This window comes from Triturus cristatus, chromosome 4_1 (assembly GCF_964204655.1).
Source record: "Triturus cristatus chromosome 4_1, aTriCri1.1, whole genome shotgun sequence".
Taxonomy (NCBI): domain Eukaryota; kingdom Metazoa; phylum Chordata; class Amphibia; order Caudata; family Salamandridae; genus Triturus; species Triturus cristatus.
In genome coordinates, this window is record NC_140585.1 from 674,953,981 (window position 1) to 674,967,550 (window position 13,570).

At 40.7% G+C, this 13,570-nt stretch overlaps 1 protein-coding gene across 2 annotated transcripts in view; it reads left to right on the forward strand.

Moving 5' to 3' along the window:
• The first annotated feature begins 1,841 nt into the window (after positions 1–1,841).
• Positions 1,842–13,570, forward strand: part of CTTNBP2 (cortactin binding protein 2) — a 636,925-nt gene continuing 625,196 nt past the window's right edge. Inside the window, exon 1 of one of the 2 annotated variants that reach the window (XM_085653125.1) lies at positions 1,842–2,077. In XM_085653125.1, coding sequence (XP_085509251.1) covers positions 2,006–2,077 — 72 coding nt within the window. In that variant the 5' untranslated portion in view covers positions 1,842–2,005. Of the gene's footprint in view, positions 2,078–3,491; positions 3,546–13,570 lie in introns of those variants that run through there. The other variant, XM_085653124.1, reaches the window with a different exon arrangement.

A 13,570-nucleotide genomic window follows, 5' to 3' on the forward strand; every position in this document is an offset into this window, starting at 1 on the left:
AAATATGCGAAGTGGTGTTTATTCTCAAGTAGTAGTGCCAGGGCTTTATTTATTCATTGAAGATTTAGTGAAGGGTGTTTAGTTTCAGGAGTGCACACTGACGGGCTAGCTAGTGAAGGGTTGTGTTTATTCTTATATAAACTACATCAATGATGTTATATTTATTGTCAGGCTTTGACAGCCTAAATCTATTGTCAGTCAGGGATTATTTTGGGCTCTGTTAATTCCTGGCCAACATAATCTGGTGTTGTTCATTTGCAAGAAAGATGATTAGGTGCAAGTTGTCCCCCTTTGGCAGGCATTTACTTTGCCCTTTGTTTATTTTGAAAATGTAAACTGAGATCAGAACTATTTAGGCTGGCTTTCAACTGAACTCCATACAGAACAATGGTTCTGACTCCAGATTACCAGACTTGATTTCTCACTGTACCTGAACCGACTCTAACAGCTGCTCCTATTTGTTTTCTAATATATGTCTTCACTATCAGTGCTCCGGTGTAACTGAAACATGAGTGCATAACATTTTACAAATCCTTTCAATAAATATATAAATATATTGAATAAACAAACCCTTTTATATAGGCTTGTTCAGAGTTAATGTCTTGAACTCTGATAAGTCTTTGATTTGTATAGTCCTTTGCTTTGTTTATTATAAATGAAATATATAATTAAATGAACAAATAAATAGGTATTTGGTTGCACTGGTACTGGGATGTGGTTATCCTCTGAGATGTTATTGGGTGTGTTTATTACCAGGAAGGGGTTTGGTATGGCTGGGTTTATTCTCTAATAGCAGTATTCCCAGGACCTGTATTTTCTATATAGTGTGCATTTTACTGACCATCAAGAGTTTTCCATTTTTGCCGATGTTAGTTGTGAGCCGGAGATGTTCTTCAACATGTGTTGTCCTGGGTTGTATGTATTTTGTGGTTAGCCTTATCACTGGGACGTGCTTCATCACAGCAAAGATTGTTTTGAGTTGTGTTCTTTTGTTGTTGACCTAGCTATGTCCAGGGCATGTTTATTCCCAGGAAGGCTTCAGTGCTGGTTACAATAATTCTGAAGTAGAGTTAATCCTCGCTAATGTTTATTCTCTACTAGGGTTAGGTCAGGGCTTTCCTTAGTGACAAAATACTCGTTTTGTTCATTGTGCTTTTTTTCTCTAGGTGTGTTAGTCTTGTGTATGTGTTTATTCAGCTGTAGGGTTACCCTTGTGCTGGTTTTAAATATAAACCTGATTGGTTGGGGCTGCATTTTTTTCCCAAATGGTTAGTCTTGGCACTTAGCTACCTTTACTCTTTAGTGTATTTATTTCTGGGATTTGTTCTTTATCAGGAAGGGTTCCGTATTCGCTGCATTCATTAGCAAGTAGATGTGCTCCTGCGCAGGGTTAGTCCGGCTGCATTTATTATTAAAAATTGCCTTGGTTCTGCGTGAATTTATTTTCTATAAAGATAGCCTTGGTCTGTGTTTATTCTATGGCTAGCCTGGTCCTGAACATTGTCTCTTTTAAGCCAGGGTTTCTTCTGTGCTTCGTCAAGTTTATTCATTGGCCTGTTTAGCTCTCTGCAGTCTTCATTTTCCGGAAAGTACAGCACAGGTTATGATTGCTGTCTGGCAGGGGCAGTCCTGGGTGGTAATAACTAAGTATGGCTTGGTACTGGTTTTGTGAAGTCTCTAGTAAGGTTAGCCTTGGTTTGTGTTTGATTATGGCTAGCCCTGGTCCGGCGGAGTGTTTCTTATCATTTAGAGTTGTTCCTGAGCAGTGTTTGTTTCCGACGCCCAGCCCCGGCGTGTATTTATGACCGGCGAGAGTTCGGTTCTGGCTGTGTTTATTCTCAGACTCTCCTCGCGCGCGCGTGTGCTTGGTTCCGTCAGGGATAGTGCAGCCTGGGTCGCTGCTGGCAGTGAGCGGGTTACTCCTCCTCCTCCTCTCTGCGGCGGGGGTGTGCTTCTCCCTGCCTCTCTACCCTTCTCCTGTTCGCAGACCCTCTACAGCAGGAAGATGGCGACGGACGGTGCGAGCGCCGCCGGGGAAGGAGCTCTCTCCCCTGAGCCGGGGGAAGCAGCCGAGAAGGTAAGCGGCCGTTCTTGGCTTGGCTGCGATCTGGTGAAAGCGGACCCTCGTGCCTAGTATGGCTTGGGCCCCTGAACACACCCTCTGTGGTCCCCGGGGATCCAGCATAAAAAGAAGCGGAGCCCGAGGTGGCCGTAGATCCATCTCCGGGGATGGCTCCCGGCTGGGCAGGTGCTCGCTGGAGCCCCAGGCAGCGGTGCCTCCTCTCTGCCGGAGGTGCAAGGAGACCCCGGGCAGCCTTTGTCCTGGTGCTCGGCTTCATAATAGTGCGTTTGTTGTGCACGGCTCGCAATCCGTGCAGATCACTGTGCGGGGACTGCAACAGCGCCGGGACTCAGCTCCAGTCTCGCTGAGAGGAAGTCTGAGCACAAATGCAGACGCCGAAGGCTGGACGTGGAAAAAACATGTGTCGCTTTGTTGAAAAATAATCTCCTTTCCGGCAACGTTGTTTCTTTGCATTAGAGATACTGTATCTTCTAGTTAAAAACGCAGTACCTCTTTACTTGAGTATTTCCTTTTCTGACACACTGCGCGTGCTGTTCTATTTGACACACACTAGCCCTTTCCCTGAAACAATGTCTCTCCTTTCAGGATGCACTATCTATATTCCAGCCATGTCCACGGCCCCCCTCCAATGTTTTAAACCGGCATATTTTTATCGGTGTAACTTGACTCGGTGCTTTGCCGTGTCGGTGTAACGTGACCACCCCCCGAGGGCTAATTTCTATTTATTGCTTCAAAACGTCCCTTTCGATGGCGAGGTGCGTCAGGCTCCGAGCAGCGTCTGCCTCCCCGGACCCTGCTGCGGCCTCTGACGCGGCTTATTGTGGCTCAGCCTGTACTGAGTGATGGTTCTTAGCGCCGGCCTGTTGACATTCAGGTTAACTATTGGCCTGCTGGGGGATACCATTTCAGAGCCTCCCCCCGCCCGCCCATCGCTCCCTCGGTGTCACCTCGCGGCCGGAGTCACCACCGGCAGAGGGGTGCTTAGGTTACAGAGAATGTCGGTGACGCGTAAATACATTTTTCTTTATTTATGTATTGTTTAGGGCTTTGTACCGCATGCGCCGGCCCCATGGTAATCGGAGCACTGTACAGCAATCCGCATGTATTTTTTATTTTTACAGACAACAGTTCGTTGGTAAAGCGAACGAGATTACAGTGTTCCATACAGCGCGTGTGACGGCCTTTTTACAAGTACCCGTCCAGCAAGCAACCGTGCACGTCAGTGCACCGGGGCTGTTGCTTTGCTTGTGTGTCTGGAAGTTTAAACTGGGGACGGGTTCGTAAAGTGACCTTTCGGTGCACCTGCAGCTAATACGTTTTTAAGTCGAGTCCATCGGTCTGTCCTCCCTCCAGCGGTCTGTGCGCCTTTGATTTGTTTGTACGATTAAACCGACTTCAAAATGGGAAGGTGTGTGTACTTCAAATGATTGTGCACGAATCACTAAAAGACACGGGCAAGCAGGTGGGTCCGTAACCTAGACAATATATGTGCGGGTGCACCGTGAAATATCCCATTTATGTTGGCGACGGCGCGCCAGTGATTCATCTACGGCTCATTCTTTACAACAATAAGTGAAATAAGTGTAATATCGCGCTTCCTGCTGGTGAATATATTGTGCAGGTATTCATGTTTTTATATAGAGTCACACGTTACTCTGTGGTTAGTCTGAATATTAGTGGTTCTTTTTATAGCGCCGCTTTCCACAGTGAGCTCACTTCAGAGCGCTGCAGAGTGCATGCTTACACTGCAATGTTACAGCCTTACCACGAGATTAAGCAAGGTATAATGGAGTAAGCTCAAATGTTCTTTGTATTAACTGCGGTGGGAAGGTCTCTCGCACAGGGTCACTGCTTTTAAAGTATATCTATGACATATAAATTAAATAATGTTCAGGATGTATTCATTGAAATTGTTTATTTCATTTTGTCGCATTAAATGTGATAGACATATACATGAATCTGCATGACCTCGCATACCATGGAATATGTAATCTGTTTGGTTATATTCAATATCACATAGCGGACATTAGTGTGCCTGAAGTCAGATACTTGAATAGAATGTACTTTGGTTGCCAGGCTTAGGAAAAGCAAACATGAATGGTGTCAGTCAAACATTTCACTGCTCCTTTCAGATTTATTGCTAGTGATGGCTCTCCTTGGCCGCGGTTTGGCTAGAGGCCCTGGCTGTGTGTTTGACCCACTGCACTTGCTCTTCCATTGCTACTCCCACCACCAACCACCCTTGGTGCCCAATGGACATTAACCAGAGAGAGAAAAAGATTGGCGTCCATCTTTACCAAGCCATGTCTAGCTTAAAAACGATTCAGGTCCAGATCATACATTTGTCAGTAACTGCACAGAATGGAGGTAATGGCTAGCAAAACCGTTGTGAAAACTACTTGGGTTTTTTCCGATGCTGCGGTTATAATTCCAGGATGTACTCACTTCACCTGGCAATTAAGAGAGCTATCTTCGACAGAGTTTTGCTGGAAGGTTAGGTGGCTGAATTCCTAGGGGCAACAGTGTTTCTGCCAGTGACTCCAATCTACCATGGCAAACTCTAAATAAGGTGAACTGGGCTGCCAGAAATGTCTTTACCCACTCAGTCCTTCATGCCGTTTTTACCAACATAGTTCCTAATTCAGCCCTAAGTCCTATTTTGTGTAAATGTCCCTTCTCAACAACATTGTCCCTGTTTCTAAGCACGCCCAGCCAGTACTTAACAAATATTTTAAATGAGACTTGGATAAGCGATGTGGATGCCCAATATCAAATAAAAGGGATATGTGGTGAAGCCCAGATTAGCAGAACTGACTTTATAGGGCATTGCCAGAGGTCTCAATTTCAACTAATATGGATTGGCTAATGGCTGCAATGACCCAGAGACAGCCACCCTTCAGATGGGCCATTTTCTTTGTTTCTAACCGCTCAGCAGCAGAGATGTGGTCACTTTACTGATTCTCCCACCCACATTAATTGTCAGTCACAGTAATTAGTCAATTGAGTCATTTAGGCTATTCCACCGATTGCAAAATTGAGCCAAATGTCCCTCCCTTGAACACTTTCATTTCTAACCTTTAACTTCATTTGTGAATTTCAAAATGTACTCACATTTCTACGCTTACTGAAAGGATACTTTAATTTCACATTTTGTGATTTCTCGTGGCTACGTTTTGTAACAATACCAAGAGGTTTGGGGCGAAGGGATCGAGGTGGCTCAAAGGACATTTAAGTGTCACCTGCTGCCTCTGTGATCTTGTTCATGATCACAGTGTAGGGCACCTCTCCTCTCTTTGCACTTTATATCCCTGAAATTGATTGAGCAGAAAAAATGGTCAAAAGATCAAACTTATTACTACCAATGGCGTGACCTCTGTATTTTACACATTTGAGATTAGCTTCAACTCCATCCAATAACTTTTGAATTTCAGAGACTTCCAGCTCTCCTACTTCAAAAAAGAGAAGTCACAATATTTTGTAATTCAGTACCCAGGCCTTCTTACATCTGGCAAAGAATGATTGAAGGTACATGTTGTCATAACAAACTTAATGTGCGAATGCATAGGCATGTCTGTAACTTAAAGCGCATCTTCATGATAGAGATCAAAGCCCTTTCTACTAGCTCGGAAATTGTGATTTCAGCCTACATAGTGTTTCTCCATTTTCATTTTGTAATTACATTTAGATAATCCTATTAATTTCAAGAACTCTAAAATTATTTTCTATGCAGTTGCAACAAATTGATTGATGACTGAGCATCCAGATCGATATTAAGCATGACTATGGGCTACTCAAATTAAGAAACTAGGCTTAATCAGTGACCTTTCTCTCCACGTTAGTGTGCCAGGTCCTGCAGAACACCTATCAGATGTCTTACTTCTGTAGTATATTTAAAAAAAAAAAAAAACCCAAGCAAAAAAAAAAAAAAGACCTCTGTCCAGAACTATTTTTTTGCTACCCGTGGCTAGTGGAACTCTGTACAGGAGCGTATGCACAACAAATTAAGTAATTTCAGCCACTAAAACACACCGACATATAAAGTGAACAAGAGCAACCCAAATGTCCATGCGAACCTGAGAATTACAAGAACAATTCTCACAACTGTACACATTGAACTCATTTCAAAGACTTTTTGAATGAGACCTTAAAATGACTGTAAAATAACTTGACAAACAATCCTAGGTTGCCAGTAAAACATGCATTTATTCACCTTATAAATCCCATCTTAAAATGAATATTGGAACACTACAAGTGCAAAGTGACCAGTGTGAGTATTCTTGTAATTTCCAGTTTCTTGTAAAACACACCAAGACTCGTTGTGGCACTTGTAAAAACACATGACATTGCCACAACCCTTAACAATGTCAGCTGGCTTCCAGTACAGAAACACAAAATCACTGGGATTAGGTAAAGGACAGAGCATCACCACCTCCTTAACCTCTATTTTATAGGAAAGAAACATCCACTCACTCAATTGGAGTCTTTTGCCACAAGTGTGCTTCAGCTAAGCCTCTGCTTTAATTAAATAAACAATTTCACCATCTTGCTTTGGTGCTTAGATAGGCAAAGAACGAAGTCAAGAACAAAAATGTGTTCCAAGGAGAGCTTTTGCTGATTGACTTGAGCAGTATCTTTTCCAGTTGTACAGAGAAGGGGCCTTGTTAATATAAGGCAAAAAGATGCAGTTTTGGAGTTTTGATATTGGTTCTGGTCAGGGAAGGAGGTCTCCTCCATGACAAAAAGGTTTGTTACACTTTACACATTTGCATACTTTGTCTTCCTATTCCTTGGGGTTCTTAGTTCAATTCCTTTCGTAAGAAGACCTCTCTCGCCAGTGGTGGATCCTCCGCTAAGGCAGAAGAACGTTGCCCCACTGCGCAAAAAGGAAAAATAAAATGACAATAAGGTATTGTTATTATCATTTTATTTTTCCTATTCCATGCAGTCAGTGGCCTTGTTCAATGTGGGGCGGGGCTGGCCAGAGCAGGGGAGGAGTGGTTTGCACTCCCTAAGTGCGTATGAACTATTTGGCCGGCCCTCTTGGGCCGACCAAACCGTTCCTGAGCACTTTGCTTGTTTCCCACCAGGCTGCATTACACAGCCTGCTGAGGAACACGTACAGGCTCCCTGTTCCCGTCTGAGCACCGTACCACGGCACTCCTGGTAGCTGATTTAAAGTTGGATTTTATTCCAGAATAGCGGACACACTTAAAAAATCATCAGACATGTTTCGCCAGTAAGCTTTTCTCCCGACGCCCAAGCATAGTGAACATTATGCATATAACGTCATGCATATAGGGAAATTGGAGAAGGATAATACAGATCATTGTTAATATACGGCCATCTTGTAACATGTTTGTCTTATATGCTCTATTTACATTTTTTTTTTACATTTCCCCATTGGGTTCAAATATTAAGTTATAAACAGATACACTGTGTACCTTTTTGCACGACGTGTATAGAATTAAATGAAAGAAATGACAAACATAAAATTGAAATTAAATATAGACCTAAATAAACTCTGTAAAAAGAAACCTCTATCATTCTGCCCAAAGGGGCTAACATTTTAGGTGTTGGGTGTCAAATTCATAAACATTTCCAGTATCCTTTGTGGATCAAAATTAATTGAAATATACACGAGATCAGTATCAGAAGAACTCTATTCGACAATTATCCCAAAAATTCAGTCACGCCCCAATGGGCAAATGATAAACATAAGATCAGTGTCACAAATAGGCTATTCAACGATAATCTATGAAACTCAATCACGCCCCATTGGGCAACTGATAAACATGAATTGTAACTAGTACAAACATCATACTCAAAAATAAGAAAAAAGCAAATTTAGATAAACTTTGAATTCTTAGCTCTTTTGCATTCAAATGAAACCAATCTTGTGCAGTTTAAAAAATCCACATCCCAAAACATTGTTTTCTCGAATACTGTGCCTGCAAACAAACCAAAATCAACTTTACCTTATTGACTAATAAATAGTCATAAATATTTCATATTACATATTCCTTAATGCGTGCTCTCACTGTGCAAAATTAAAAACAATATCAGTATCTAAGAGGTCAAAGGCTGATCCAGTGGCTCATTCCTATAAATATGTGTACAATTCTTCATCCACATTCAAATCTGTCACTCCCTTAGTATTCCGATGTAAAATGTACCTACATTCTAGCTTCCTCAGTATCTTTTCTGTGGCTCCTCCCCGAGGTGATTTTTATACCTGATCAACCACACTATAGGTCAGATGTTGTGGGTTACAGTCATGATGTTGTTGAAAATGTCTTGCTACAGGATAAGACTCATCCACGTTCCTTAGTGCCTGTATATGCTGCAGGATGCTTTTGAGTACCTGTAGAATAGTACTCCCAATGTATCTTTTCTTACAGGGACATGCCAATAAATAGATCGCAAAATCAGTTTTACAGTTAAGGGATTTTTTATTGTAATTTTTCTCCAAAATCAGGATAGGACTCTGTAATATTTAGCCCTTGTACACATGCTTTGCATCTGCTGCATTTCCTGAACCCATTTTGTGGTCTGAGCCAAGTGCTATGATTGGTAACTTGGTTCCTAACTAAAGTGTCCTTAATCAACAGTGATCTCCTGTAGGTGATCAGGGGTCTTTTCTCAAAATCTTTTCTCACCACCGGGTCCTGTTGAATCAAGTGGCAATGTTTATGTAAGGCTTGTCTCACTTTAATATGTACTTTATTGAATGTCGTGATAAATCTACACTCTTGTTGTACATTTTTGCCTGATTTTGGTGTCTTCCCTGTTGTCTGCCTTCCTCAAATCTTCTTTTTTTAAATTTTTTTTTTTAATCAGTTAAAAAAAAAAACAGATCTATCCTAGTTTCGTGGACACCTTTTGTTTAGCTTGTCTTGGGTCTAATTCGCTATATCTTCTTTTGCTCAATCTATTTACCATCTCATCTTCTGTCTGTATGAAAAGATTCTGTGTACTGCAAATTCTCTTTCCTCTTAATAGTTCACCATATGGTATGCTTTGCTTAAGAGCAACCAGATGTGAACTTGTTGCATTGCCAGAGGTTTCTTTTCTCTATATTCTTGATGCAATAGTGCAGTCTACTACCTCTAGTCTTCCATCTAAAAAATCACTACTTTTGTCACTTACACGACTAGTGAAAGATAGATTTAAGTCATTGTTGTTAATCTCAGTGACAAATGCAGTAACAGACCTATGGTCACTTTTCCATAGTACATAGAGGTCATCAATATAACTAAGCCATATGATGAGGTTGAATGACCAATCATTCATTCCTGTATTGCGGAGCACATGTTCCTCCCACCAGCCCATATGCAAATTTGCATAACTGGGGACGAAGCATGTGCCCATTGCAGTTCCTTGTAGTTGCTGAACCAAATCATTATTAAAAAGAAATATGTTACTTTTTAAACACCATTCAATCATACTCAACAACATTTCATTGTGTTTGAAGAAGTGTATTGGTCTAGTTTTCAAAAAGTGTTGTACTGCATTCATCCTGTCAGTGTGACTATTGCTAGTGTAGGTGTAGAGGGAGCTGAAGTCTAGGCATACCATCAAATAATCAAGTTCCTAATGAACATCATTTTTTTTTTTTTACAAAAATTAGTACTTTCCCTAATGTAAGAGGGTAGGTCTCACACACAAGGTTGTAAAAAATAGTTTACAAATTTGGAGACATTTTCCAATAAGCTACCAATAGCCGAAATAATCGATCTACCAGGAGGACATTCCTTATCTTTGTGTATTTTAGGCAGAAGATACAGTGTGGGCAATTGGGCAATTGTGGGTGTACGTTTTGCAAAAAATTGTTCTCATCAAAGCTGTGTAAAACGGCTTCTCTCCACCCTTAAAGATCACTATAAAATTTGTCCTTCAGATTTTCAAAATCTTTTCTCAAAATCTAACAATATCAGTTTTAATCATTTAATTGAGTGTATGCTTCTTGTAAATTAATTTCTTTGGGCCAGATGACTATATTACTACCCTTATAAGAACCACAAATAACATATTTGTCACTATGAGACCATTTGTTTATTACTCTATTGAACTTCAAGTTCCAAGGCATATTGTATTTATCTTTACGGATTTGTTGTTCTCATATTTTCTTGAGCTCTAGGACTACACTGTCACTGAAGTCATCTATGTTGTTGTATGGCATAATTGGATTGACTTTAGACTTAGGTTTGAATGGAGTCACCAACCTCTCCCTGCATAGTAAATTCTGATCCGATATAATTTCAACCTCTAAGATGTTTCCCTCCCCCCCCCTCTCAGTGGTTTCTAATTCAAGATCTCTATGTTCTCTCATAAGATCAATGTTAGCTACAGAGAGATTACTCCAAATTGTCATTTCTGATGTCTTTGTGGCAATTTTATGTTGTGTTTTAAAAAAAATGTCTTGAGTTTCAACTTGTGTGTGAGCAGATAAAGATCTAAGCGGCTTTGTACATAATTTAAAGGTGCGCTGGGGCAATATACTTTTATTAATAATTAAACAGCATATGCAATAAATCAATAACAGATTAGCAGAATGATAAAAAACCAAGAAAATCATCAAAAGAAATAAAATAGATGAAAAATATATATGTTTCCAACTCCAAAAGTAACATTACCCTAATCAAAATGCATATATGTATTTATTTAGGATTTTTCTAAAGTGCTTTCAGTAACTACAGAGCACTACCCAAAAATAATTTTTAAATACTTTACGTCTTCTTAATCATTTCAAAACATTTTCACACTTCCATATCAAAAAGTAAGACCCGTATTTGTGAACTATCTGTCCAATCCTTCTAGATTCATCAGACCCTGCCCACACAGTCGAATATTTATTTTTGATTTCTTCTTCCAGTTCTTGGGCATTACTTCTGTACGTATCTTCTGGCTTTGTAAGACCTGGGACCTTTTCTGACATCCCTAACTCAATGTAGCTGGTAAGCTATTTAGAATTATTTTCTTCTCTACAGACAATTTCTATTTCATGACATTGTTGCTACTGAAAGGGGTGCCCTCTCAGAAGACCATTGCCATTGTTCAATCCACCAGTAAAACACGATGGCCCTCTTTACCACACCACCAACAACTACACCAATCTGCTGCAGTTTAATATGTTTACATTAAGACCAGTGAAATCTCAGCAAAATCTTCTGTTGAACTAGACATAGTGTAAGCCAGGCCAAAACATCTTGAACACTTTCAACTATTCCTCATTTTTTGTAGTCTCTGAGGTACAGCCACTATAAAAGACATTTTTGTATCTTGAAGACCTGCCTACTGACACTAGCTCCTATGGAGTTCAAATTAATCTGCAAAATGCTTCCTTCATTCCTTCATCTCTAAAGTCCTGAACCTGTGTGCCTTCCCAGTCAAGTAATTCCATATCTCCCCTGCTTCACCCTTTCAAGTCATGCTTTAGTCCACTAGCATATTATTAGTAAACAGGCAATTTCACAGTTACCAATTTTTGGACATGGGGGTTCTAAGCACATAAAATAGGCTCTCTAAATTTTACTAGATTCTCATTGATTTTCAACTACAATAAACAATGTAACATCAAACCATGAATCATGCACTCATTCCGTCTTTCACCCCATTGCCCCTTTCACCCATCCTCCACTCCCTAGACCTTCACTATTTTTCAAAGGGTGGCACTTTGCCATAAATCGAGACCACAGAAGTTCACGTCTGCTACCTTTTTCTCTCAGTAGCTGTGTTCATGTACCACCTTTTTAATGCCCTCACTTCTTGCCTTCCCACTTGGAAATATTTAGAATTAGTATTCTTATTGGGTATGTGAGTTCCTTAAATGTCTGCATAATATATCTCCGTGGGGGTGTCTTCATGTCCCAAAACCAGACAGTTTATCCTGCACCTCATAAGAACATGCCTTGGTAAATAAGAAACCAATTGTTTTTATGGAGAATTTCTTTCCATAAACACATATGTACCTCAGCATTCCTATTATACTATACTTTTCATTTTGACATCAGTATATTCTGTGAAAGGCCCCCATCTTGGGGCTGAGGGAGCTCTACTCACTATTGTGAATTGTCACCGCAGTTTGGGTGTGGCCCATGCTCTCTTATGGAGCTGAAGAAAGGATCTATAGTACTTCAGATTGCACATTATTAGCTAGAAGGGCCACTAAATCTTCATGTTAGCATCTGCTAATTACAGGTCTGCATGCCTCTAGTGCACATGCCAGTACATTAATGCACAGATGTTATCAGCAGTCACAGTCCAATAGAGTCATTAGTCTGCTCTTTAAGTCTTTTCTGTAATGCCGTCAATTCTACGTTGTCTCTAGGTTTTGGGTGATTTCATAATGTCTTCCATGGGCAATTGAAAAACAAAAAAAATACAGCTTAAACACGATCACTTTGAGAGACATCCAGCAGTATCTGTATCAGATGCCTTAAGTCTTCTCTCAAAAGATCTGTGCGCTTGAACTCTGAGCTATGAGCAAGGGTCTCGTTTATGGTTTGCCATTGGTCCCAGTGCTGCTTCTTCCATTCTGTTTGATAATGAGTCTGGCCAGCGATCATATAAAAATTAAAGTCAGCTGTTGCTATGTTTTTTTAGCTGACAGCAGCCTCGATTATTCGGTAAGGATTGTTTAAAAGAAAATTACAATGGGCCTCCATTGAGGTCATAGTTTGAGCAACATCATTTCCAATGATGGGATTGAGGGTTAAAAGGAGTGTGACACATTTGATACACACATAATTTTGTTGTAGAATTACCACTAAATATAATCTATAGCAGCCTTGAATATTGTTACATTTTATGTCCAGCTATTCATCTACTAGCTTGTGCTAAAATCTGCCTCTTCATTGCTTTGTGGATTTAATATTTCCATCCGAATCTTTGCCTTGCGAGTCCATCTCATACTAGTCCTGGTCTAGTAAGTAAAAAGGTTGTCCCACGGCTGAACTCAGCATTTTGTGGCTACTGATACAGTGACAGGCGTGTACACGTTCCTTTTGGAACACTTTAGCAGGCCTTGTCATCTCCTGGTTCCAGTATAGTCTCATGAAGGTCCTAGTGTGGTCCAGTAAACATGATGGTTAGCCCATCACAGTGGGGCGTCCCACATCTGCCCAGCTGCCTCTGATGGAATTATTAATTCAATTTATGGTCTATCAACCTAGTTAATAAATCCCAATACTTTTAACATGGGCACTGCATGTAAGGGTTGTGATTAAGCTACTGTGCTACCCTTATATACTGTCTGCAAGAGAATCCCCATTTACCTGAGAGAAGAGCAGTGAAAGGAAAAGCCCCTCGCTAAGGCAACGTCCCCCTTTCATCCTCCGTTCACTGCTAGCTGGCAGGAGATACGTCCCAGAATCGAATGAGCAAAGCAATTAATCATGAAAGCTTTAACTTCTCTCTACTGCTGCTCCTAATCATAAGTGAAGAGCCCTGCCAGCAGGAAAGTTTTGATGGGGTGATGAAGAACCTGCA